General features: G+C 39.3%; 1 protein-coding gene across 1 annotated transcript in view; it reads left to right on the plus strand.

Moving 5' to 3' along the window:
- ADAMTSL1 (ADAMTS like 1) overlaps positions 1 to 27,998 on the plus strand; it is a 434,468-nt gene that overhangs the window by 172,879 nt on the left and 233,591 nt on the right. Inside the window, exons 10-13 of the mRNA XM_060014779.2 lie at positions 737 to 941; positions 2,237 to 2,384; positions 7,683 to 7,767; positions 24,426 to 24,727. Coding sequence (XP_059870762.2) covers positions 737 to 941; positions 2,237 to 2,384; positions 7,683 to 7,767; positions 24,426 to 24,727 — 740 coding nt within the window. The remainder of the gene's footprint in view (positions 1 to 736; positions 942 to 2,236; positions 2,385 to 7,682; positions 7,768 to 24,425; positions 24,728 to 27,998) is intronic.

The raw sequence follows: 27,998 nt of genomic DNA on the forward strand, positions 1-27,998 counted from the left end.
TCAGTACCCCCGCCCCTAGCAGCTAGGGAATAAGTAGATAACGCCTATATTAACATTTTGGTTCCTAATGATACAGTTTGAACATCAGAATTATGCTAAATCCATGTACTCCCAAAGTTGATGACTGTAGAAGCAAGGGAGAAAGAGTATTTGATTTACCTGAATCTTTCTTGATCTTCTCATGTAAAAGTGTCCAGAAGCTAAGTAATAAAGTATTGCATCGAAAATGAAAAGTATTATCCCAGGTACAAACTATTAGTGTTAACTGATTAACCAGTTTTAGTCTTGAGATAGATATTGAGATAGATAGCTACTAGATAGATGCAATATATTTATAAAATATAAAATAATGTAAATATTATATATACACGTACACCCCCACACAAACACACACACAGACAGACACACTCAGAATCTATACTGAAGCCGTAAGAAGAAGGACTGAACAGCCCTCTTTTGAGTAGGCTACAGACCCCACAGTTATCCTTGTAGACCACTCTCCAAGAGTAATCTCTCACATTTGTGTAGAGCTTCGAGGCTTACAGAGCACTTTTGCCAGCATCGAATCCTCTCTGACTCGTCAGATTTCAGGCTGTAGCTGGCTTTTGGTCCTCTGGAGTGTAGCCTCTCAGAACCTGATCGCCCCGATGGGCACTGGGAAGGGGTTGGTGGGAAAGCTCACTGAGGAGGTGGGCAGTGTGCGTGTCTGCCCTGATGACTCCCCTTGCTTCTGTAGGTGGGAGGCCACCCCGTGGACCGCGTGCTCCTCCTCGTGTGGGGGGGGCATCCAGAGCCGGGCAGTTTCCTGTGTGGAGGAGGACATCCAGGGGCATGTCACCTCAGTGGAAGAGTGGAAATGCATGTACACCCCTAAGATGCCCATCGTGCAGCCCTGCAACATTTTTGACTGCCCTAAATGGCTGGCACAGGAGTGGTCTCCGGTAACTGTGCCTTCTTTCTTTGTTCGTTAGGAGAGTAAGTCCACTCTTCCCTCTCTTCATCATGACCCCACCACCCACCCTGTGCAGCTCCCCGCTTCTCCTCTGGAGGGGTCTAGAAGCCTACCCGTTTAGCCCCCAGAGCAGGCTTGCCCCGAATCGAGCCCCGCCAAAAGTAAATGAGTAGGAAACAATATATGTATATATTTTTTCAAACATCTTTCTTCAAGCTACTTTAAGAAACCTCTGTCACTCCCCATAACATTCCCTCAAATGACAAGAGGAGGCAAATGTCTGTCAAGCATAATTGAGGCCGATGACTGAGCCTGAAACTGTGTGCGCTGTTCTGATGGTCAAGCTCAGTAGACCAAAAGTTTGGTTTCATTTTTTATTTCTTCTACTTTGTCTATGTCCAAAAGTGTCTTCAGTGGATTAACATGAAAACTATATTATTCACTGAAAAAAAGATGAAATGAAGATAGCAACATAATTAGAATGGATGTGAAGTGGGATTAATTAAAACCAAAACAGTCTAGACCTTAGGGAAGCCACTGCAGCAGCTTAAGCATAAAATGTTATTTGAGGGATCCTGGCTGCTAGTGGAAAAAGGTGTGAAATGGCACAGGAGATGGAAAGGTGAGATGGAAAGATGTGCCCACAGCCACAGAGATGGCAAAGGGCTATTCACTTAGCCTTGTGGCTTTGTGGCAGCAGATCGGAGCTGTGACATCTTCCTATCTAGACTTGTTCCCAGGCATGTAGAACCACTGGAGGTGCTGTCTCCATCTGGCCATTGAATCCGTTCCTTTCAACGTCTTTTTTCCACGTCACTATAATCAATTGGATCAGCCGTGCAGCGAGATAAATTAGCTATGATGGAAGTTAAAAAAAAATTAATGTCCACATGGGAGCTGGCATTTCCCATAATTTGGACCTAACAGTCATTAGCAAAGTGACTAATAAAATTGACATACAGTCTTGGTAATCAAAATCGGGCACACTCTATAATTTCTTTTCTCCTTCTTTTTGCGACTTGGTTTGGGACTTTGCACACAGTGGGTGTTTAAGAAAGGCTGACTGACTAATCCAAAGCTAAGAAATTGCAAGTGATTTAATGTTCAGTCAGCTTCACCCTCAAATTGCCAAATAGAACAAAGATCCCATGACTAGTAAGAAGTGGTATAAAGCCACCAGGAGTCCTTCTGTAAAAGGAGCCCTTTGAAAAGTCTCAGGTGGGAAATGAAGAAAAGTAAACAAGGCTTTGCCTATGAGTCTCCTCTCTTGCACTCTCCTTCCAGTGCACAGTGACGTGTGGCCAGGGCCTCAGGTACCGTGTGGTCCTCTGCATCGACCATCGGGGAATGCACACCGGAGGCTGTAGCCCCAAAACCAAGCCCCACATAAAAGAGGAATGCATCATACCCACTCCCTGCTATAAACCCAAAGGTAACTTGACAGGGGCTCTGTAACCAGTCTTGTTATTGTTGTACATATTCAGTGCTGTTTTCAACTCCTTGGAATATAATTAAGTATCCCAAGTGTTCTTAATAGCTATTCTTTGTAACTTAGACTCTACTAAATGGACTTAACTCTTTCTAAAAATCTTTCAAGTGGTTTTGCTTGCACATTGTTTTTAAGCACTATGTATTGCTATAATTCTCTCCTGGTTCAGAAAGTTGATAGAAGAGTGTTGCTGAAAAATATCAGGTATATTTGCTCGAAAGGAGATATTTTAGAAATATATGTCTGATTTACTATCCATATTGCTTGCTGTTAAAAACAAGGTGGTACTATCCATATTGCTTGCTGTTAAAAACTGGTGGCGCAGTGGTTGAGAGTCCGCCTGCCGATGCAGGGGACACGGGTTCGTGCCCCGGTCCGGGAAGATCCCACATGCTGTGGAGCAACTAAGCCCATGCGCCACAACTACTGAGCCTGTGCTTTAGAGCCCGTGAGCTACAAGTACTGAAGACTGCGTGCCTAGAGTCTGTGCTCTACAAAGAGAAACCAGCACAATGAGAAGCCTGCGCATGCAGCAAAGAGAAGTCCCTGCTCTCCGCAACTAGAGAAAACCCGGGTGCAGCGAGACCCAACGCAGCCAAAAATAAATAAATTAAAAAAAAAAACACGGTGGTGAGACTCATCAAGAAAAAAAGGGAGAGGGCCCAAATCAATAAAATCAGAAATGAAAAAGGATAAGTTACAGCTGACACCATAGAAATACAAAGGATCATAAGAGACCACTATGAGTAACTATACACCAATAAAGTGGACAATCTAGAAGAAATGGACAAATTCTTAGAAAGGTACAATCTCCCAAGACTGAGCCAGGGAGAAGTAGAAAATATGAACAGACCAGTCACAAGTACTGAAATTGAAACTGTGATTTAAAAACTCCCAACAAGCAAAAGTTCAGGACCAGATGGCTTAACAGGTGAATTCTACCAAACATTTAGAGAAGAGCTAACACCTATCCTTCTAAAACTATTCCAAAATATTGCAGAGGAAGGAACACTTCTGAACTCATTCTATGAGGCCACCATCAGCCTGATACCAAAACCACACAAAGATATCACAAAGAAAGAAAATTACAGACCAGTATCACTGATGAACATAGATGCAGAAATCCTCAACAAAATGCTAGCAAACCAAATCCAACAGTACATTGAAAGAACCATATACCATGATCAAGTGGGATTATCCCAGGGAAGCAAGGATTTTTTAGTATCTGCAGATCAATCAAATCAATCAATGTGATACACCACATTAACAAATTGAAGAATAGAAAGCATATGGTCATCTCAATAGATGCAGAGAAAGCTTTTGATAAAATTCAACATCCATTTATGATAAAAACTCGTCAGAAAGTGGGCATAGTGGGGGAATACCTCAACATAATAAAGCCTATATGTGACAGGCCCACAGCTAACATCATACTCAATGGTGAAAAGCTGAAAGCATTTCCTCAAAGATCAGGAACAAGACCAGGGTGCCCACTCTCGCCAGCTTTATTCAACATAGTTTTGGAAGTTCTAGTCACAGCAGTCAGAGAAGAAAAGGAAATAAAAGGAATCCAAACGGAAAAAGAAGAAGTAAAACTCTCACTGTTTACAGATGACATGATGCATTACATAGAAAATCCTAAAGACACTACCAGAAGACTACTAGAGCTCATCAATGAATTTGGTAAATTCGCTAGATACAAAATTGACATACAGAAATCTGTTGCATTTATATACAGTAATAACAAAATATCAGAAAGAGAAATTAAAGAAACAATTCCATTTACCATTGCATCAAAAAGAATAGAATACCTAGGAATAAACCTACCTAAGGAGGCAAAAACCTGTACTTCAAAAACTATAAGATGCTGATAAAAGAAATCAAAAACAACATAAACAGATGGAAAGATATACCATGTTCCTTGATTGGAAGAATAAATATTCTTAAAATGACCATACTGCCAAAGGCAATCCACAGATGCAATGCAATCCCTATCAAATTACCAATGGCATTTTTCACAGAACTAGAACAGAAAATTCTAAAATTTGTATGGGAACACAAAGGACCCTGAACAGCCAAAACAATCTTGAGAAAGAAGAACGGAGCTGGAGGAATCAGGCTCCCTGACTTCAGACTATACTACAAAGCTACAGTCATCAAAAGAGTATGGTACTAGCACAAAAATAGACATACAGATCAGTGGAACAGGACAGAAAGCCCAGAAGTAAACCCACACAGTTATGGCCAATTAATCTATGACAAGGGAGGCAAGAATATACAATGGAGAAAAGACAGTCTCTTCAGTAAGTGGTGCTGGGAAAAGTGGACGGCTACATGTAAACAATGAAGTTAGAACATTCTCTAACACCAAATCCAAAAATAAACTCAAAATGAAGTAAAGACCTAAATGTAAAACCAGATTCTATAAAACTCCTAAAGGAAAGCATAAGCAGAACACTCTTTGACATAAATAGTAGCAATATTTTTTTGGATCTGTCTCCTAGAGTAATAGAGATAAAAACGAAAATAAACAAATGGGACCTAATCAAACTTAAGCTTTCGCACAGCAAAGGACACCATTAACAAAATAAAAAGACAACCTATGGACTGGGAGAAAATATCTGCAAAAAATGCTACCTACAAGGGATTAATTTCCAAAATGTACAAACAGCTCATACAGCTTAATACCAAAGAAAACAAACAACCCAATCAAAATATGGGCAGAAGACTTAAATAGACATTTCCCCAAAGAAGACATACACAGGTGGCCAACAGGCACATGAAAATGTGTTCATCATCGCTAATTATTAGAGAAATGCAAATCAATACTACAATGATATATCACCTTACACCAGTCAGAATGGCCATCATTAAAAAGTCTACAAATAATAAATGCTGGAGAGGGTGTGGATAAAAGGGAACCCTCTTGCACTGTTGGTGGGAATGTAAATTGATAGAGCCACTATGGAGAACAGTATGGAGGTTCCTTAAAAAACTACAAATAGAACTACCATATGACCCAGCAATCCCACTACTGGGCATATATCCTGAGGAAACCATAATTCAAAAAGAGTCATGTACCACAATGTTCATTGCAGCTCTATATACAACAGCCAGGACATGGAAGCAACCTGAGTGTCCATCAACAAATGAGTGGATAAAGAAGATGTGGCACATATATACAATGGAATATTACTCACCCATAAAAAGAAATGAAATTGAGTTATTTGTAGTGAGGTGGATGGACCTAGAGTCTGTCATACAGAGTGAAGTAAGTCAGAAAGAGAAAAATAAATGCCGTATGCTAACACATATATATGGAATCTAAAAAAAAGAAAAGTTCTGAAGAGCCTAGGGGCAGGACAGGAATAAAGACGCAGACATAGAGAATGGACTTGAGGACACGGGGAGGGGGAAGGGTAAGCTGGGAGGAAGTAAGAGAGTGGCATGGACTTATATCTACTACCAAATGTCAAATAGATAGCTAGTGGGTAGCAGCCGCATAGCACAGGGATTATCAGCTCGGTGCTTTGTGACCACCTAGAGGGGTGGGATAGGGAGGGTGGGAGGGAGACGCAAGAGGGAGGAGATATGGGGATATATGTATATGTATAGCTGATTCACTTTGTTATACAGCAGAAACTAACACACCATTGTAAAGCAATTATACTCCAATAAAGGTGTTAAAAATATATATAAAGGAAGCAGTGGCCACTGATACAGCTGACAGAGTTCGGTTCAAAAAGAGAGTAATGTATTAAAAGCCTACTATTAGTGCCAAGCTGAATTCTTCATTATGGAAAGACAGGGATGGTTCGAGCTGTCATAGACGGCTTCATTGACCGAGTCATTTATCTGGGGGAGGTGGGCTAGTTGTAAAATGATGTGTGTATTTTCGGAACCATCTTCCTGGATTCAAAATGTTAGCAAATCCTTTTGGCTTTGGCAGTTTTACATCAATATTTCTCACTGGCTTTGTTTTCTGACCATAAACAATTGTTGTACATAGAGGATAAGTGATGACCCTAACTTAAAATAGTCCATTCTTTATTCATTCGTCCTTTACCCAGCCACTTCAGAGAAAGAAAAGCAGTTTGTGGTTAACTATCAAGAATAAAATCTGGGGACTTCCCTGGTGGTCCAGTGGTTGAGACTTCACCTTCCACTGTGGGGGGTGTGGGTTCGATCCCTGGTCAGGGAACTAAGATCCCACATGCCTCGGGGCCAAAACCCAAAACATAAAACAGAAGCAATATTGTAACAAATTCAATAAAGACTTTAAAAATGGTCCATAAAAAAAAAAAGAATAAATCTGGGTTTTCACAAGTAAGTAGTGAGTCTGGCTCTCTAAACATCATTAAAATGCCATATAATCCTATGGTGTACGCATATATAGACATATTTCTTTCATCTTTACAATTATTTGTTATAAAATGGTGATAGAGCGTCACTGGCTCATACTGTAAAGGCAAATATGCCTATAAATGACCCTAATAAATATGTCAGAATGGGAATCTTGGCAGTTACTTCTGTAGGGGCAGTTATTACCTCCCTCTTTCTTTTTCTCCTCCACATTTTTTTGCTAGGAAGTAGTTAGGAAACTTGTTCTGAATTGTTTTGCCAAAGCTAGATAAATAGTTGAAGCAAGTCAAATTACGAGTTGTGGACCATAAGTTTATCGTATTCCAGTTGTCATAGAGCCTTGGGTTGGAATTGAATGAGTCAAATGTCTAAAGCAACATTTTGTGAATTTCAGAGTGTCAATTTTGTTTGTTTTTCACAGTATGGAACAGATCACACTTAGCCAAAAGGCAAAAGAAAAACAAGTTAGAATTTATGAAAGTATCACAGTATAATCCATTGTACTTTGTGTTTGTTTTAAAAGGTAAATCTTTTCAACAGGAAATAGAATCAAAGATATTTCAATGACCCTTTATACACATACAGAGCTCTAGAGTTATGATTTTCATAATAAAAAGACTTTCCTTTGCTAATCGACATAATAAAGGGGACATATACACAGAGACTAGTGGTATTAAACATTTTAAAATCTGATTTTCATTTTCTTCATATAACTATCATCATAGGCAGAAATTGACCTAAAAACATATTTGCAGTTATCGACATCATAACTTTTAGGTAGTACAAAGTCAACAACTGGGGAGGAGAAAATGAAATTTCCCTGAAATCCTAAATTGGTTCTAACCTCCTCTCTTTTGTGTGTATGCACTTAATTCTCAGAAAAACTTCCGGTAGAGGCCAAGCTACCATGGTACAAACAAGCTCAAGAACTTGAAGAAGGAGCTGCTGTGTCAGAAGAGCCCTCGTAAGTTTTCAACCATGCGTTGTTCTGCTTTTGAAGCTGATTGGTTTAAAGAAAGCAGTGTCTTGCTGATGGTGGCTTTCGTGGGTTCTGAGCTAAGTGTATTCCTCTTACCAAGGGTGGAATGAGGCTTTGGGGCTGTCAAATTGGAGATTTATCAGTTTCATAGTGTTTCTCAAAACATGATTGCTCTCTGAATCTTTTCAGTTATGAACTAAGAAAATGAAAGTGTAGTGCCTACCCTCTTCTCCAAAATCTGACCTCCTGTTTTCTTTTGCCAAGAGGCCAAAGGTGAGAAGGTCCAGGCTGCATCTGATGATGTAGCGCAGATTTGATGTGAAAGCCTAGGCCGCTTTTTATACTCCTTATCTCCCAGCTTTGCAGTATAGCCACTCACAAAAATGAAAGGGTAAGTGAAATATATCTGAGGTCAAAGGAAGCTTATTAGCTTTTCTTTTCCCTTTCTTGCTGGGATTGGTATCAGATGGATACCAGGTCTTTGCCCCACTTGATCAAGGTCCCACACTGGCTCAGTTTGATCAAGGCCATGAAATCTGTAAGACCACTAGGCACAGATTTTCCAGATACTTCAGCAGAGGAAACAAGGAAGAGAGACAAACTTAGGTTGGTTGATTGATTGACCAATAACTGTATATTGATTCTACTGCAATACACTGATAGACCTCTCTGCTACATCATTTTGAAAAATACAGGAAAGCACTTTATTGATGAATTTCATCTATGACCAAAGCAGTTTCTCTGACTGATGATTTTCTAGATAAATTTATTTAATACAAGTACTAGGCTCAGTGCTATGCATTGGTACCTAAGACATGTTACGTTACCCACCCTCCAAGAGCTCACAGTATAGCATTCAGGATACAAAATGGTTTCCAAATTCAACCTGTAGTTTAAATTTTACTAAATATAATATATAAATTAAGATTATAATTTATATATTCCAAAGCAATTTAGAACCTCTTCTGAGTCATCCTGTTTGAATCTAAATCTGATATGGTTAGCCAGAACACAGATTGTGTTCTGAATCACACCCTAAACATCAAGAGATTGAAAAAGAAATCCAAAATACAGATTGGTAAAATGACCAAAGTTCATTTGTAAAAAAAAAATGGTACTTGGTTTCACAGAAAAATGGTTTATATATAAGGTAACACATTTCTTACTTAAAAGGATAAGAAGCAAAACATAGATTATCTCTGTATCATAAAGTTGCTACAGCATTTTGTTTGCAACTTCTTTGAGAAAAGGCTTTAAGAAAAAGCAGCTAGCCACTGCAGAACTTTGGAGGAAAGGCAGTGGTTAAAGATGCAGTGCAACTTTTATGTGACTATATAAAGGCTTGAAACTTTCTGTTTCTCTCCTGCCAGTACCTGGCTTGACAGACCTTCTTGCTGCTGGAGAGGAAGGAAGCAGTTCATTTTAGAGGGGTATTAACTCTTGAATCCGCTAAGGGGTCCTATTTAAGGCACAGAAAGATGCCATGTAATTGGAGCTAGTTACTCCTTATACGTATTCCTAGACTCAATACATTTAAAGCCAGATAGGTATTATTTTACCTAAATAAACTCTGCTCTCCCGTACATTATATTTTGTCATTTGGTCTAAAGCATAATTCTGGGAGTAATATTGCATTATGACCGATGTTAAATAATATAACAAAGTTTAAATTAGATCAAAACACCTTATACTAATAATTAAAAGTCCTTCCCTTTATTAGATACCTCTCAAATGAAAGCTGTAAGTAGAGTTTAATGCTTCTGCAGAAGCATTACATAGACCACATTCAACTATAATTTGTAATGAGTGTTTTCCACTAAAATTCTGATTAAGATGCATTATGCGTAACTTTAATCTTAACAAAATCCCTAACGTAGTAAACACATAGTTTTAACCATTGAAACTATAGCCATATATTAGATTATTAAATTTTACTCTTGGTGTAATGGAATTGCCATTTGGCATGATTAATCTGAATTGAAGTTGATTGTAATTGGAGTGCTAGTGCCGGGTAAAGGAAATGTATACTGTTATGCTCAGAACAATAATTACTTTTATACAAAAATGAAATAAATGACAGCTGTAGAATAATGTAATGAAAGGTATGTGATTTCCACATTTTAATACACTTTACTGTTTACCACACTGAACCCTAGGAAAGGTCCTACATGTCACATTATTTTTTTAATTGATTTTGAATTTTAAAAACATAATTTTGCAGGGTCTTAATTCTTTTTTTAAAACCACACAGACTAGTTTCTGAATGTATGGAACAACCTATAATTACTCTCCGTAGTATAATGAAAAAATGATACACTGTCACCAAGGCTTTCCTTCCCCCCCACCAGAGACTCACATTGCTTAAATTAAAGAGTAATGTTTAGAAGCTGTGGTTGTCACTTCTGAACTAATACAGAGAAGAGAAGCAAGAACAGTGGTCCAGGACTATTATCTCTTGCTTTGGCTCCAGTTAACATGGAGAGTTCTGTAATAAAACAGCACATAGCATTTACTTCCCCTTATGTAGAATAAAAATACTATCACCAGCCTGTCTCATTAAATACTATGGGAAAATCAGTAGCTTAGAGTCTTTAGTATATGGAGACACCATTATTGAATGTCAGATTCTTTTGGTAACCCCAAAATGAAAAAAAAATTGGGGTTATCACTGTAGCCAAAAATGTTTGAAAGCGACCACTCTAAGACATGTTTAGAAGAAAACTATAGTAAAATACTGAAAACTGAACTGCCAAGAAATAACTAAAACTTTATAGAACGGGAGTATGTTACATATTCCGCTAAACTAAATGCCATGCAGAAGATACAAATACAGTTATTAGTCTCATAGAATAGCTGAAATAAATATCAATAGTGGGTCACGTGATAGTAATGAACTTACTGTTGATGAGATTCATCTTATGAAGCTGCAGCTTCATTTATAAATGCTTTCAGACATTATTTTTTCCTCAACAAAGACCTGGTTTATTTACCGTGTATTTGATTCATATGGTACAAAGGTAGGAATATTGTGATGAGTATATTTTCTTGATCTGCAGAAAATGATTTCTTAACCCACTCGTGGGAGTCCTGCGCTCTAAACTGACTTTTCACTGGTGGCCATAATTTGCCTTAATGCACACACATGTTTTGATCAGGTTTTCCTGACAACCTACATCAAGAATCTTGAAGCAGCTTTGTCTCTCTTAATCGAGCAGGGCAGCGTGAACAAGATCCAGCCCCAAACTGAGACTAAGGGATGGGGGCTTTTAGCTACTGAAGCTGGTCAAGCACAGACAACCTTATAAATTCACACAGTAAAGTGAACTTGCTTCCAAGGATGTCAGCTGAGAAATCCATAGAAATCCCTGCTACACAATTAACGTGGAAAGCATTATGGTGTGAGATAGACTTGTAAAAAAAATATGATTCTCGGAGAGTTGCATTTTTCTGAGGGTAATAGCAGGGCCATTCTACCACTAGAAAGGGGGAAAGGGGAGAGGGGCTGACAGAATTCTCTTCTGCTGTTATTCAAACTATGTGTTTTTGAATTTGCCTCCAGCTGGTGAGAGTAATGTTAGATTTAGGACGCATCCTTGAAATGCCAGCTGGTTGCTTCCACTGACAAATATATGGAAACAGCTTTCTAGGTATTTTTTAAACCCTCAAAATTTTACTTCTGTTTGGTGAGGGATCAGAACTACGTTGTGGTCATACAATTATACTCATTAATCAGATAGAAGCTAAAGAAATCACTGACTTGATTTTGCATCTCCTGCTTTTATACCTTCCTTTCGGTCTTTGTTGGGATGTGTGCATGAACAGGATGCCCACTTCAAGCCAAGTACACAGCGTGGCCACTTTGATAGCTTAATTTCTTGAGCAAAAATGAAACTATGGTGACCTCTAGGACCTGTCAAGACAGCTGTCTACTGCTACTATAGTTAATCAGCTGGCCTTCTTAAAAAACCTAATCCGACTTGGAATAGGAAGAAAGTTTTTCATTTTCTTAACTCCTTCAAGCCACTCACAAGCCACCCAATGCCCTAGAAGGTGATGGCGTGGGGGCTCTCGATGCCCTACCTTTCTCTTTCTAGACTTCCTGCTCTCTGAATCAAGTCATCCCAGGGAGAGGAAGATCAGACTAATTGGGCATCTCGGGAAGTCAGGTCCACCCCAGAGTGATTTCAGTTGCCAGGAGTGCTTGGATGGCTCAGAACAAGTGACGGGAGACAGGTGATTCCCTTGGGTACACTTGACCAGCACCGCCATTTTAACTAGCCATCCCTCCATCAAACCGCAGCATACACCAGGTGGAGACCCCTAACGGTGCTGTCCTTTCAAAGGTGGGATTGGGTGGTCCTCTGTGCCTTGATCTTACACTTAAAAACATGTTGACTTATCTTATTAGATTTTTCGTGAACAGCTTTACCGCATGGTTAGGAAAACATTTTGGGGCTGCAACACAATACCCAAGCCTTAAATGTATTGCCACAAATAACCTTGGTGTGAGCCATATTAAAAAGGAAGAAGAAGGAGAGCAAGTGGGCAGAAGGCAGAGGTAATATCTGGATGCCAGATGGCATCAGCTTAGTGATGGGGCTGATTCAGTAAGAGGCAAAGGGAAATTCCTGTCATGCATCTGTGTGAACAGAACCCACAAGGAATTAAGATACAGAAAGAAAAGCCAATGAGAGTCTCCATCGTGATCCTCTAGTCATTAAATGGTTTGTTTACCTTGGTGAAAATAGTATTTAAATATATAATATTTAAGCTATATGTTTATATTAGTCCATATTTATATCCAGTAAGTTGTCTGAGAATGTGGATGGCTTAACTCAGTGGTTAAGAATGTGAATTCGTACTTTTTTTAAGTGGCTAGGACTGTTAATTGTGTGACACAATTAGGACTGTTAATTGTGTGATTTTATATTTTCCCCCAAAGGATATTTAGGGAATCAAACATTGGTAATGGATCCAGGTAGTTTTGCAGTTCATATCCTCAATACAAGGTACCTCAAGTACATTCTCTTTGTGAATCTCAGGCCACAGAACATAAAAAGAAACATCTTCTATAGAGAGGGAAACAGATATATCTCTTAGGAATTCAGAGTCACCTAAGATCAAGAAATGTAAACACTACTTGCAGATCATTAAACCCTCGAAAAGGATGTTCAGGCAGAGCATGGCATTAGAGTTACGGGATAAAAAAGCACAAAAGCATTTAATTTTGATTTGGCACATGGTGGAGTGAAAGCCTCATACTGGCCAGACTGAATGAGCCCTTATCCCCATAACGATCGTGACCTCTCTCCTTTCCAACTCCTTCCTTTCTGGTCTCCCTGTCTACCCAAATCGTTCTTATCCCTTATATCCTCTGCAGATGCTTAATATAAATTCTTTGGCTGATTATGTATTTTAAATAACACTGGACCTTCTAATTGTTCACACCTCGTAATGAAAGAAGCTGAATTCACTCTTAAGTCACCTGCTCTGGGCCAGACTTTGTGTCAAGTGCAGGTACGGTAAAAAGTAACCCAGTAGTCCCTGCCCTCAAGGAACCACAGATAATTTCCTAAAACATGAAATTTTTTCAGGTACCTCAGGCTGCCAACTATGTGAGTTGGTGAGGGGGTGTGAGTCTGTATATTTGTGTGATCAAACAAGAATACAGCCCCGCTGGAATCAAAGTAAAAAGCACTTTAACTATCGATCAAAGCTACATGCCTGGTAGCAGCAGGCACAGTGGTGAAAAGTGTGGCCTCCAGGGACGGACCTCCTGGGTGTGAGTCATGGATCCCCCAACAGTAAGAGGGAACCCTGACAAATCACTTAACCCCAGAGACCTTAATTTCCTCATTTGAGAAACAAACATAATGGTATCTATATCACAAGGCTATTTAGAGGATTAAGTTATGTGTAAAGTACCTGGTATGCAGAAAACTCTGTTTAGGTGTTAACTGTGGTTATGATTGGACCTTTTCTGGCATCATTCATCTTCTTAGAGAATATTTAAGTAAGTAAAATTGTATAATAATTACTCATTTACAAATGGAGAAATTGAGGCAGGTCTTATCTCTGCCTCATACATGTTGTATCATGTGGCATGTGAGAGAACCACAAGTAACCCCAAATAACCCCCAATTCAACTAGTGGTTCCCCAGCTAGCACCACCTTCCTGTGTCTCCTCTTTGAAGACTCACTTGTAAGAGGCACACTTTGAATTTAGCCGAGAATTTATCCTAAGGGACAAGGGTTAGTTACCTTTATTTGAACCAAAAGAAATCTATAGCAAATGGCAAAAATTAATAAGGAAAGTTTAGAAAATGCTCAGATGGAAAAGCATCCTCTCTCAACTCTGAGTTACGTCCAGTTGATACCCCAAGCTTGCTCCCAGAATGCACAGAGACAGAAAAATCAATAACAAATTTAAGAGAGCAGACAGCCATTTTTATGTAGTCATTAGAAAAACCTTTCTTGCAAACCAAGAAGTTCTAAATTTGTCTGCCCCTCCTACTGTCTCCACTTAATGCTCAATCTGGAGCTACTTTCAGAACTAAATCTGAACTACTGCTCAGCTGAGCCCTAGAGAGTGGCAAAGACAAATTAATGGGATCCTTGTGTGCCAAAATACAGTATGGACCCTGTCACCACCAATATGTGTTAAGTCCATTAAGGTCATTTTTAATGAACTGAACTTTTCTTTGGAAAGCTTTGCCAAACTTGTTGAATTAAGGGAAAGAAACCTTTACAAAATTGCAAGATAAACTAATTCCACTCCATGTGAAGAAGAAATGGTTCATGACAAGTATTCTGAGTTTACAATATTTTAGATTTTTATCCAAGTCAGAGAAAATAATATGCATGAAAATCTACATTCTTTTATTAAGCTAAGAACTCCAAATGCACTAATAGCATTGTAAGCTATAATGGCATTTTAGTTCCTGAGATATGGCTTTTTAAATCATCAGACTAGCCCTAAGGAAAACCAAACTTTTCAATCATGTTCTGTTCACATAGGTCAGAAAAGCAACGGAGAGAAAGATGGTCTGAAACGAGTGTCGTAGCCTCATTTTTCATTGGTGGAGAGTGATTTGGCTCCATTGTATCTTCTCATACAGTTAAGGGTCTGTCTTCTCTTTTTCCCAAATATCTGTGTGTATTGAGTTTTAAAGAGTGGGCTTCTCTAAACTAGGAACAATTCCACAATGCTCCAGAGTCTTCACTGTTGGGTGGCTGGTCGTATAATAAGGCAGTGTTAGACCAGAGTCATGTATAAATTACTGAAGGCATCCTCTGTCTCAAAGCTTCCCCAAATCCTTTTATTCTATAAAGCAGCATTTTTATTGAGATTTAACATCAACAAGTATGATAACAAGTATGATAGACACAGAACTTAACAAGTATGATAGACACAGAACTTAAACTTGTCTCAAGCTACATGATAACCCAAACCCCGTCAAGATGAATCAAGGCCAGCACATACTGCCCAAAGGCAGCTATAAGAAATAAAAATAAATAAGCCCATCATAGCTACTAAATCTGGGCACAGTCACCTTTTGAAAGACCATAAGAAACTTCTAAAACAGGAAAATGGTTTCAGATTTTCCATGCCAATGCCTGGAACTTAAAAGTATGATTTAATTTCTTTGAGGTTTTAGGCTATTGCCTCTTTATCTAGCTTGGTTTCAACCTCTGGAGCCAAGAATAAGCCCAATATCAGATCACTCATAACATCAACCCTTACCCTCCTATTTACCCATTCACTTATTCATTTGAAAAAAAAATGTATTTTTGAGCACCTGTTATGTGAAGTTCTACCTTCATGGAGGTTTGGTCTAATAAATGAGATAGTTATTCCATAAAGATTCACACTGGATTATCAAAAACTGATTGCTGTTATAAGAAAATGAAGAGGTTCTGTCAGAGTCTGACAGGGGCCCCCAAAAGGTCTGGGAGTCAGGGAAGTCTTCTTTGAGAAGGGACATGTCAGCTGAGACCTGTAGGATGAGCGGAAGTTATTCTAAGCTGAGAGAAGGGAGGAGGGTCATCCAGAGAGTGATCCACACATGCCAGAACTCTGAGTCAGGAAAGAATTACACACATTTAAGCAAGTGAAGGAAGACTAGTGTGTCTGGAAGCTAGTGACTGGGCTGGGGGTGGGGAGGATTGTAGGAGATGAAGATGGATAATGGCATGATATAAACCTGGGTAAGGAGCTTGGCTTTGTTTCTGGGTATAGCAGGAACAATGAAAAGGTTTACATTTTAAGAGCCCCCTGGCTACAGCAGGAAGAAAGCATATTAAGAGCTAACAGAGGAAGAAAACAGACCAGTGGCTATTGTGGTAGTCCACGGGAGAGCAGATGTTAGCATCAATGATCCGGCTTACATGGCAGCCTTAGGGCCAGGACAATGAGGTGGTAGAGAGCATGGATTCTATAGTAAATGGCCATGATTTGAATCTTGACTCTGCCATTTATTTAGCAGTATGACCTTGGGAATATCTGTGTCTCAATTTTATCATCTAGAAATTGGGATGAAAATATAATTGTTAAAATATAATTTATTTTTGTTAAATATATAAGTTGTTAAAATATAATTTTCAGAAAGGTAAAATTGTGATTTATAAATATAAAATGAGCACATGTCTAACTTTTTATTTAACTCATGAATTATGACAGAACCAATAAGAATGTTAAAACTAGTTCTAATGTGAATTAGATTTAGAAAAGTTTATATTTTCTATCAGACAAAATTATTTGCATTGACATGAACAGAAAAATAAGCTCCGTCACTATGAACGAGAAACATCTACATCATCACTAGCTCTCTACAAGGAAAATTTCACCTCCATGGAGTTGCAAAATAGACTAGCCAAAGACAGAGACTCACACGTCCATAGAATTTGACAGCCCCTGCAAGTCTGCTAGTAATCTTGTTTGTCCATTTCACAATGTTTCTGACAGTACCCATCTCCTAACAGTGTTATAATGAGCTAACATATAGAAATGCTTAAAACATATCAGTGAACGTTAGCTATTATTGTTGTGGTTGTTGCTGTTATTATATCAAGGTGGTAGTAGTCGAGATGGAGAGAGGTAAATGAATTTCAGATACATTTTTGAGGGAGAATTAATAGAATTTGGGAATCGTTTCAAAGTGAGGAACTAGGGAAAATGAGGGATCAAGAATAACTCCTCATTTTTCATGTGAGCAATTAGCTACCCAGTTGAACCATTTGCTGTGATGGAGAAGGTTGGAAGAGGAATCGGATGCTAAGAAAGGGAATCAAGAGTTCCATTTTGGACACTTTAAGTTGGAGGTACCTTTGAAATATCCAAGTGAACATGCCGCTCAGGATAGATGTCAATGTGTACCGGCTAAGAGCATGAAACCTTACTAGGTGTGTGGCTTATATCTCAGTTTCCTCATCTGTATATTAAATGGAGATAATAATAATTCTTTTCTCATCAGGTTATTGTTAGGATTTAACAACATTTATTTATAAAGCACTTAGAAGTGAGGCTGACACATAAGAAGCACTGCATAATTTTTTGATAAATAGATTGTGTTAAATTAATGTTTATTCCCTTCAAAGAGTAAAATGGCTTGCTATCCCAAATCTTACTTTAAAAAAAAGTTTCGATATGAAGCTCAGACAAAAGGTATAGACTGGAGGGTAAATACTTAGAAGTTGCCTGTACTTTGGTGGTATTTGAAACCAAGAATCATTGGTGAGCACATCAGAAGACCGCACCAAACTGAGCCTTCAGGCACTGCAATATTTAGAGTTTGAGGAGAGGAGAAGGATCTAGCAAAGGAGCCTGAGAAGGAAGTGACCAGAAAAGAAAAACAAACACCTGGAAAGCTTGGTGTCATGTAAGTCAAGGAGAAAGTAATTCAAGAAAAAAGGCACGATCAGGTGTGCTGGATGCTACCGGAAACAAGATGACTGAGCACTGGATTTGTCGGGAAGAGAAGACAATGTGGGACCAATACTCTTAAACATTTATTATCAACTGTCTTTTTTCTGGCTTTTCTCTTATTGTTAAAGAAGAACAACATCCGGATGGTCAAGAGGGTCCCTACTTTAGTGAGATTCCTTCTAATATCTTTTTTTATTTCTTTATTTTTTGGCTGCATTGGGTCTTAGTTGTGGTATGTGGAATCTTTCGTTGTGGCGCGCGGGCTCTTCGTTGTGGTGCATGGGCTCCAGAGCACGTGGGCTCTGTAGATGCAGCACATGGGCTCTCTAGTTGTGGTGCACAGGCTCAGTGGTTGTGGCACGCGGGCTTAGTTGGATTCTTAACCACTGGACCACCCGGGAAGTCCCATCCTTCTAATATCTTGTCTGGAACCATATTAGAGGAAGCTGGGTCAGACCTACAAGATGAGTTTAACAGAGTACTCAAACGTACAAGGTCCTAGGCTTTGAAAGAGCCCAGTCATCTCTGGCTCGTTGGAACTTGGAGAGAACTCTGATCTCCTGCAGCATTTCCTTCTAGTACAGCATCTCTTTGAAAGGAAAATGTGCTCTTTAATGCAGTCAGCCTTTCTTCCCCCACTTCCAGCGCTGAGCATTTCCGCAAGAAAGCCATTGAGGCATTCTTGCCAAGGCCAGCTGCCTCTCAAAGAACCCAAAAGGGCAACACTATCCTGAGAGAAAGAAGTCAACTACTTGGAAAATGCCACTAAATATTGCTGTCCCTGGACTGCCTTAGAATGTTATGGAATTGGGTTCTTCCTTCACATCACTGGCTAGCAGCACTAGACGGGGCAGTCACTGAATTTTTTTTTTTTCAAATAATTGTATTGGTGACCGTATCAAAATTGTCATTTGTTTTGTTATCTTAATTTCTAGAACCATTCTATTCTTGGTTATGCTACCAGGCACCTTACAGCGCTGAAGACCCTCACAACTCAGACGTGATACTTAAGGATGTGAGGAACGTATGAAAAAAAGTGGTGCTATTAGATGTTTTGCAGAGTGATGTCCTGGGCACCTTTGCAAAATTTTGCTTGGAGACTTCAATATGCATTTCATAACCAGCATGAATTATTTGCAATTCCAGAGACTTGTAAGCTAACAGCTGCAGTTGAGAAATATTTTCATAATTCCACATTCAGATCAAGTATCCTTGACTAAAGAGCTTTCACAATAAGTTAGATTCCCATTTGTTTGGAATGATTTAGGTGTGGTTCTAAGTGAATGTAGAGGCATATTTTAGATAAGTGTTCTCTCAAAACTTTAATGCTTTAGCTATATATATATATATAAAAAGCTATAGAATTTATTTGTATTTCACAAGTTTTTCATGCACTTTCTTCATTTTTTTAATAGTTCTATGAAATTTTATCATGGACATAGATTCATATAACCACCACCACTATCAGGATACAAAACTGTTCCATCATCCCCCCTAAACTCTCACATACTCTCCCTTTATAACCACTTTTCCCACAAACCAAGCCCCTAGTTGCTACAATGACAAAAGAATTCATAAATAAGTTTGATTTAAGAACCCAATGTCAGTGAATTTGATGTATATATTCATTAATGAAATTGTCTAGCTTCGTGTTGAAAAGCCAGTGGTTACTTCTCGTACAAACATGAAATGCAAAGCTAGCTATATTTTTAAATAATCATTTTAAGTTTGTCTTAGTATGATGGATTTTTTTTTTTTTAGTATGATGGATTTTGTAAGTAAATCACTTTGAAACTCCTAGAGGGATTCAGTTAAAGAGTTGCCTGCCCTTTGTAACATTCCAAAGGTTTTTTGTTTGTTTACTAGTTTGGAGGATTTTTTTTTTAATATCTTTCCTTTTAATTTCATTGAGGAACATTGAATAAATAACTAAGTAGATGAAAGAATGCGTTTCCCCTTCCCTCTCCTAGTTCCTTTCCCACCCAGCAGCAATTATTTTTTTCTCATAGATCCAAATGCCTCTTTGATACAAATGCCCAAATGCCCAAATGCCCAGCTAGGTTTAAGTAACTGCACCTTTTCCTAAAGATTTTACTGTCTCAAAGATTGTCCAGAATCAGGAGAAGAACCAACCTTCAAAACTAAAGAAAAAGAATAGAGAAAGATTGAACTAAAAATAAGATGAGGTAATATGAAATACCATTTTTACCAATGACGTATGATGATTTTTTTGTCCCCAAATGACATATTTATGTAAAAGACTTTCTGGTTAATTTGGTATAGAATTACTTAGACAGTATTTTATTTTTCCAATATACTCTTCTCCAGATCCCTCTGTGGCCACTGGTTAGGTGAGAAAATTTTAGAAAGGAAATAATCATGATTCTCATGTGCATATTAAATAAACATCTGTCAAAGATTGTATTTACCTTATTAATTAATGAAGAAACCAGGAATATGTTACAACCAACTCAAAGGAAATTTAAAAGAACCAAACATATTCAGGCAAATAAGAATACTGAAATGAATTTATAAGTAGATGCAAAATGGGTCTATCCACAGGACAACCAACTGTATTCCACAAGACACAATCTTCATTTCTATGGGAAAGAATCTCATGATCAATTTCCTGCAGTTTAAAAGTTGTAAAACAACTCACAGTCAATGAAAGGTTTTAAAATTTTATAATAACTAGGAACAATGCACTGGACAGACTATTCAGTAATCTTTGGGGTCCCTTTTAAGTTTTTATATTTTTTTCTACACTCTTCAGTTCATTCCCTCCTCTCCCCTCACCCTAAAATCACCAAAAGAAAGAGGAAAAAGAAATCCACAACCCCTATCAACTTATAACTCAAATGTTATAAGATTGAAAACTAAACAAAAATTAAATATTTCTAATGTGATTTTCTGCAAGTTTCAGTTTGCATTTTGAAACTAGAGAATGGGGTGAGGCTCCTAACAGCATCAAAATAACACAACTGTAGAGCTACTGTATTGTGCTACTCTTATTTTGAATAATCCCAATGATTTTTTTTTTTAACAAGCACTCATATGAAAGGGGGAGAGAGGAAAGGAAGAGGAGAAAAGAAAAAAAAATATCAGGCCATGTGTGTATAAAACTAGAGCTAAGTCTGGCTAATATCTGCAGTAATGTGAGACTAACCAAGAGTGAACTGTTTCTCTTTAGCATCATATTAAGTAATAGTTTTTATTATTTCAGTCCACGCTTCTGACTCTGTAATAGCCACTAATAAACTAAACCACGTTGGGATTTTCCAGGTGAATTTGATTATCACTCTTTTCTGTTTCATAATAGGGACTGTGGTAATACCTCTAATTAAAGGATAAGTATTGTGGTAGTGAAATGAACAATGAATCTTGCAAACAGAAGACCAGAGAGAAACATAAATTACTTATTTGCCAGGGTTCTGTTCGTTTGTTTGTTTTATCCTGGAGATGGGAAAACTAAATGCAGAAATCATATCAATCATTTCTGAAGCTCAAGCCCACCTTTGAAAGAACTCTTATCCAAGCCATTCTTCATCCATCTGGCAATAGTGCTGCTAACCAAAAGAATTCCCAAATTAAACTTCAATAATACACTGTACATCAAAACGATTAATATACTGATTTTTAAAAGACACATTGACTCCATTTTAAAGGTCCCACTTTAAAGGTTCTAACTCAGCAAGAACTACTCAAGATGCGTCTTCTAAACATTGCAGTTAAACCTCCTAGCTCATATGACTGCCCTCTCACTGACCTTGCTTCCTCCCACTTGTGGCCAGAAAGCTCAAGATAGTAAATACAGAGTTGGGAGATCTAGGGATATGGGGGAAGGTTTCACATGAAAAACAGTTATTATTCATTTGGCCGTTTGCACTATTAGATATTTTCCTTTTGAAATACAATCTCCTGCCTTCAGTGAGAGAGAATAGTAAATCATCCAATGTATGCGCTAGAGATATTAAGATGACTGCCAAAAGACAGCACCACTTAAAGACCAAATTGTTCTTAATTGGTGTGAACTTGATGAAGACCTAAGGATAGTGGGTTGGGAGATAAGCCAGTAAGGCTGTTCGACACTTGATAAGGTTCTCACTTGGGAGACATAAAGTAGATTAACCCTAAGTATCCCGACAGCCAAAAATACACACACACCCCCTCACACACATATTTCTTTACTTTTTTCATTTAGATGCTACTTTAAAGTAAACAGTTCTCAGTCATTGCAGTGAGTTCATGGGGCTTCGGTAGCACCCCTTTTCTACTTAGTGTGCTTTTGGTGTATCTTCCCGGTCCTGGAGAGAGAACAAATGCAAAGTGATTCATGTTATAGGCAAGGAGAGCGGAGGGTTTCATCTGTGCAGCCTTTATGTTCCAGATTTCATCTGGGACTCACTTTTTATCTAGGAGATAATCCGTAAACAAATCAATTTAGCTCCTTGTCATAAGTTTCTATATATAGGAAAAAGATGGAAACAGAGGTTATTGCAACAACAAAGCTTCCCAAACATGGCCCAAAAAGACTAAAATCTTCCCTATCTGGCCCTTTACGGAAAAAGCTATTTGAGCCTTGGTCTCTTGGAATAGTCACTGAAGAGGGCTATTAGAGCTGACAGAACAATAATCCTTCCTGTATGGGAAAAGCTGTTAGGGTGCCATTCTTTCTGAGATCTTGTCATCTTCTTCATTTGAAAACAAAATTCAGGACCACATTATTAAACAAGCATTATTCATCACTGTTGTCAAAGCTGGCCGACTTATCATCTGCTTCTAGGTTTCTCTTATACATAAAATAGTTTGGTGTGTATTTTCCTTTCTGTCCACACCTGGGTTGTAAAATTCAGTGCTTGTGTATTTGTTATGATCCTTGTTCCAGGACTCAGGCAGATAGATGTGAATGTGTAATAAGAGGGTTAAAATGATTTCGATGGCAGATTTTGGTTTTATATTCCTAAAAGACGGCTACAGGTAGCGTTATTTAAAGAGGGAAAGACATTTTAATCTTTTAGGATACTGTTTTCCCCACCACGTTCTCTAGGTGCCAGGAGATGGCTAGGAATTCAGAAAAGAAAGAGGGAGGTGACTCTGTGATGAGAATTTCTTGGGAATAAGTCTGGATGATGCTTCCTCCCTCATGCACCTTCCTGACAAGGTTGTATGTGACCTTCGTTCACCCCTAGGGGATGGCTCTTCAAAGGAAACAAGCCTCAGGACTTTCTTTTTTTTTTTTTTTTTTAACATCTTTATTGGAGTATAATTGCTTTGCAATGGTGTGTTCGTTTCTGCTTTACAACAAAATGAATCAGTTATATATATACATATGTTGCCATATCTCTTCCCTCTTGCGTCTCCCTCACTCCCACCCTCCCTATCCCACCCCTCCAGGCGATCACATAGCACCGAGCTCATCTCCCTGTGCTATGCTCAGGCCTTTCTTAAAGGGACTCCCTCCATGCCTCAGACACCATGGGTCTGGGTCTCCGGGCCAGTCCCCCTGCTCTGCACACAGCCCAGGCTCGGGCCCAGGCCACATCTTCGTTGTGCTTCTTCCAGTTTGAAAACTTGGATTGGTTTCCTGTTAGAATTTCAGTTTCCCTAAACTAGATAGGAACTATTTTCACTTGCTGAGATTTAATGCTATAACCTTCTTATCACTTCTTTCCTTTTCTGCCAAAGTCAAGGTTAAAGAGCCAGGTTTGCATGCCTCCTCAGCATGACTCCCTGTTCAAAAGCAGTAGGATCATGGAAAAGTAATTTTTTTTTTTTTTAATTCCAAAGTCCTTTCTCCAGATTATGATACTAACTTTGTGAAAATGTTAGTGGTTCCCTCTGGGCTTTTTTTCTCTAGGCACTTCTCAAGGTCATTGCAGATATGGCCATTGTTGATTAGTGGGAGGAAGAAAGCCTTTTTGGAATTTGGATATTGTCCTACATTCTAGAGAAACTCAGAGCAAAACCAAGTTCTCCCTAATGTGGCTTTTCTCGGTGGGGAGGCGCTGGAGGCTGTTGAACAAACTCGTATGAATGCAGAGCCCTCTCGTTTACTGTGACATGCCTGTGGATTTAAATTTGTAGCAGGGCTTTTCTCTAGGATATAAAAAGAACTGCAGTCCAGACTAATTCAAAGAATGTGTGAGGAACAAGGCTCTGCTCCATTCTTGGAAACTTACAAAAAACCCTCTTTCTCTTTCTGTATATAAATAAATCTTGGGAAGCACATTGAGCAGAAAAGCAAAGAAAGTTACAGAACCTGAAATTCAGACTAAAAACAAAACAAAACAATACTTCCTTAAATATCTCTGAGGGCTGATTTTGTTAGAGTTTTTAGTATTAGTCTGCTGGAAGAATAGCCGGCATCTGCAGGAGGCACAAGTGCTGGGATTTAGATCGATAGAGAAGAAACCAATTCCCTGCTCCAAAGAGCTACCACTGTGGGTGCAAAGCAGGGAGAAAGCAGGTGGTCTGTGGCTGGAATGTCTTCCAGCTGGGGGTTCATATGACACTCACGAAGAAACCAATCCAGAAACAGTGGCAAGTGAGCTCATGAACTACACCGAAGCGCCCAGCACAGGACAGGGTGGCTGAGCCCTGAGCACATCCTGGGACGGCACTGGGCCACGGTGGCAGGTGGGATGAGGACCCTCCCAGTACCCGCGGTCTCCTGCTTGGGGCTTCTCATCCTGTCCTCTTGTTTGCTTGCGGACTGCAGGTTCATCCCAGAGGCCTGGTCGGCCTGCACGGTCACCTGTGGTGTGGGGACCCAGGTGCGAATAGTCCGGTGCCAGGTGCTCCTGTCTTTCTCTCAGTCCGTGGCCGACCTGCCCGTTGACGAATGTGAAGGGCCCAAGCCGGCATCGCAGCGCCCCTGCTACGCAGGACCCTGCAACGGGGAGGTTCCCGAGTTTAACCCGGAAGAGACAGGTGGCCTCTTCGGTGGCCTGCAGGATTTCGACCAGCTCTACGACTGGGAGTATGAGGGCTTCACCAAGTGCTCCGAGTCATGTGGAGGAGGTAAGAAGGGGGATCTGGCTCAGATCCTCGCCACCGGCTTGTCCTTTTTCTGTAACTTCTCTCTCTGCTTGCAACTGTGTCACGTGATTGCCTCTAGTCCAAGAATGATAAGTAGGGGGAGGAAGCCATTCTAAATGTAAAGCGGCCTGAATGAAGCACAGATGTATTTCTCTTTGGGCTTGAGCAGCTTTTAGACTGTCAGCTATGAGTAGCCATCACAAGTAATGCTTTTACTTTTAGTTGTCATTCTGACGTTTTGCAATATATCTTAGCGTATCTGACTGAGGAACAAAGTTGACACTGACCTGGCAACGCTCTCAACATTTACTTTTATTTATCTATGCCCTTGCCTCTGCGCATGTGGTATGAACCAAGACCCAAGATGACAAGCAGACTGCCGTTCCCAAGGACAGGGTACAGCCAATCTGATTTACTCAGCTGATTCCCAAAGTAATATCTATTGACAAAGGGAAAGGGTGTATAAGGGCAATGATAACACTGTGGTTACCTAGAACTGGAAAGAATGTAAAGAATCCTGACCCCACTGCCATTTTATAGATGAGAAAACTGAGATACAGAGAAGCTGAGTGACTTTTTCAAGATCACACAGCTAGTGAGTGACATTTGGGACTAGGCCTGCTGTTCATTTCTCTGCCAAGGGTCTTTTTTCATCATACCTCACTTCTTTAAGCACTTAGAGAGTTCCTGAAGCTTTCTCATTGAATGAATATTATTGAAATAATGTTCAATGTTTCCATGTGTATTGACCTGGTTCTCTTAGGTCTAGTTCATGGTGATAACGGATTCAGTGATTTTTCAATTTCAGGTGTTAGTAATGGAACTGTAGTGGGAGAAGAAGGCATTTTAAATCAACAATTAATTCTTTTTTTTTTTTTTTTAAACATCTTTATTGGAGTATAATTGCTTTACAATGGTATGTTAGTTTCAGCTTCACAACAAAATGAATCAGTTATATATACACATATGTTCCCATATCTCTTCCTGCTTGCGTCTCCCTCCCTCCCACCCTCCCTATCCCACCCCTCCAGGCGGTCACAAAGCACCGAGCTGATCTCCCTGTGCTATGCGGCTGCTTCCCACTAGCTATCTACCTTACGTTTAGTAGTGTATATATGTCCATGCCTCTTTATCGCTTTGTCACCGTTTACCCTTCCCCCTCCCCATAGCCTCAAGTGCATTCTCTAGTAAGTCTGTGTCTTTATTCCTGTTTCACCCCTAGGTTTTTCATAAAGATTACGATCTTTCGTACCACTGTAGAAAATGCATTAGATGCGTGTCGACACTGTCTCCCGTGTCTACTCCCAAGAGAGATTTTGATAGGTGAAGAAACGCTAGCTGACTTCCCATCAAATCCCTGTCACTGGCTATCAGTAACCCCTGTTGTCACATTAAGGATCTGCATTCCCAGCAAAGTTTCTTACTTAATTGGTATAAAAATATCGGTATTAAAATTATTTCCCCAAACTGTTTTCTAAACCATGACATTTTGGAAACTCTTTTATAAAAGCATCTTTTCTCATTACTGGGAATGTCAGAATACATGTGCCCAAATTGTTCATGCGTAGTTGAAAAGGAATGGAACAAGTACGAGCAGAGAAATCAATTTTCTCCATTAGGTCGCTTCATAAGCATTTAATAGTCTTGACCTTGAGGTTCTCGTTTTGTTTCTAAGCCTTCCAATTTCAAACCATGGAGTTCTTAAGTGTTTTCATGGAGAGCCTATTATTTTAAAACCTAGAATTTTCCATCTGATTCTGGAAGACAGTTTCTTGGAACTCCGCTAATCCATGTCCTGTGGTGCCCTCCACTCACAATGAGGACATCTTTTCTTCCATGCTTAATGAGGGAGGAGTATTAAATAAGCTTTGGTGATCTCTGAGCCCCAGCAGGAGCTCAGAGGCCAGGTGGAAAGGACACAGCAGTGGCTACAGTTGCTTCTTTCCGACATAGTGAATGACTCAAGAGTTCAGATGGTGTGTGTTTATCTCCACTTTCCATGATCATATCCCCAATTTCCATGATCACCTGAATTGAACAATCATGATCTTTAGTCTAAAATGAATGTGCTTTGAATAAGATTATTTATGATCTCTCAGTTATGATTCTCAGCTATAAGTCAAGCCATGAACTTTATGAGCAGATGGGAAAAATGATGCTGTAACGGAATATATAAATGACCAGATACCTTTCTCTTTAAGATTCTAACCATGCTGCTGATCAACCAGGGGTATAAAATTCAAAGCGTAGAGAGTATGTGGAATGTCTTTCCTTTAAAAGGTTTTCAGAAGCTATTGATCTGGAAATAAGAGTTGTATATTTCATACACAAACGATGTCGGCTTGTAGGAACTGAGCATCTTTGTATAACATAAAGTGTACATCATTTATATCCAGTTAGGTCTTTATCTGTCGACAACTGTGCACACTTACCTACAGTTGTGTCGCTGTGCCAAGGTAATATATCTATGCCTAAAATGTTAAAAGTTGAAAATTCCAAAGTGGTGAAAATATGCTCGGGTTCCATGGTGCATATGATGCCCAAACACACTAAAAAATCATTTTGGTATACGGGATATGTATATTTTGAAGTCATTGTTTGGCAGTAACATTTTATGGTACTACCAACTTTGATCTTTCACTAAGCTATAACCCACAAGGTTGAAGATATTTTTAATCATTCCTGCTGAAGCCAATCAAAAATCTGCAGGATTAACACATAGATTTTAAATCAATTTGGGGTTATAAGACCAGTCTAGCTAATTTTATTGTTCTTGCAACCTCAAGAGATGAAATTGGATAGACACAAAAGTAACCTTTCACCTAGCAGAGGTAGCAACCAGAAGGAACTAGTTAGTAATTTAGGCTGTAGTTGGTGGCTGCGTTTCCCCAAGCTGTCATCAAATATCATGTAACAATTTTGCTATTCTGGGAGATATAAACACCGAAAATCCCATTTTCTGGAAGATTGAAAGTGAGCCTAACCTGTTCAGATCTGTGTCCTGTTGTCTCACTAACATCTCCTGGGTATATTTTAATTTTCCATATGTGAACGGATAGGTGTAGTCAAGGAGAGTAGATTTGAACCTGAACAGCTTTATTGACCTCCTTCCTAGATGGTAAAATCGACGTTAAAATCTAGCCGAAGGGGCTTCCCTGGTGGCGCAGTGGTTGAGAGTCTGCCTGCCGATGCAGGGGACGCGGGTTCGTGCCCCGGTCCGGGAGGATCCCACATGCCGCCGGAGCGGCTGGGC

This window comes from Delphinus delphis, chromosome 6, assembly GCF_949987515.2.
Source record: "Delphinus delphis chromosome 6, mDelDel1.2, whole genome shotgun sequence".
Classification (NCBI taxonomy): Eukaryota; Metazoa; Chordata; class Mammalia; order Artiodactyla; family Delphinidae; genus Delphinus; species Delphinus delphis.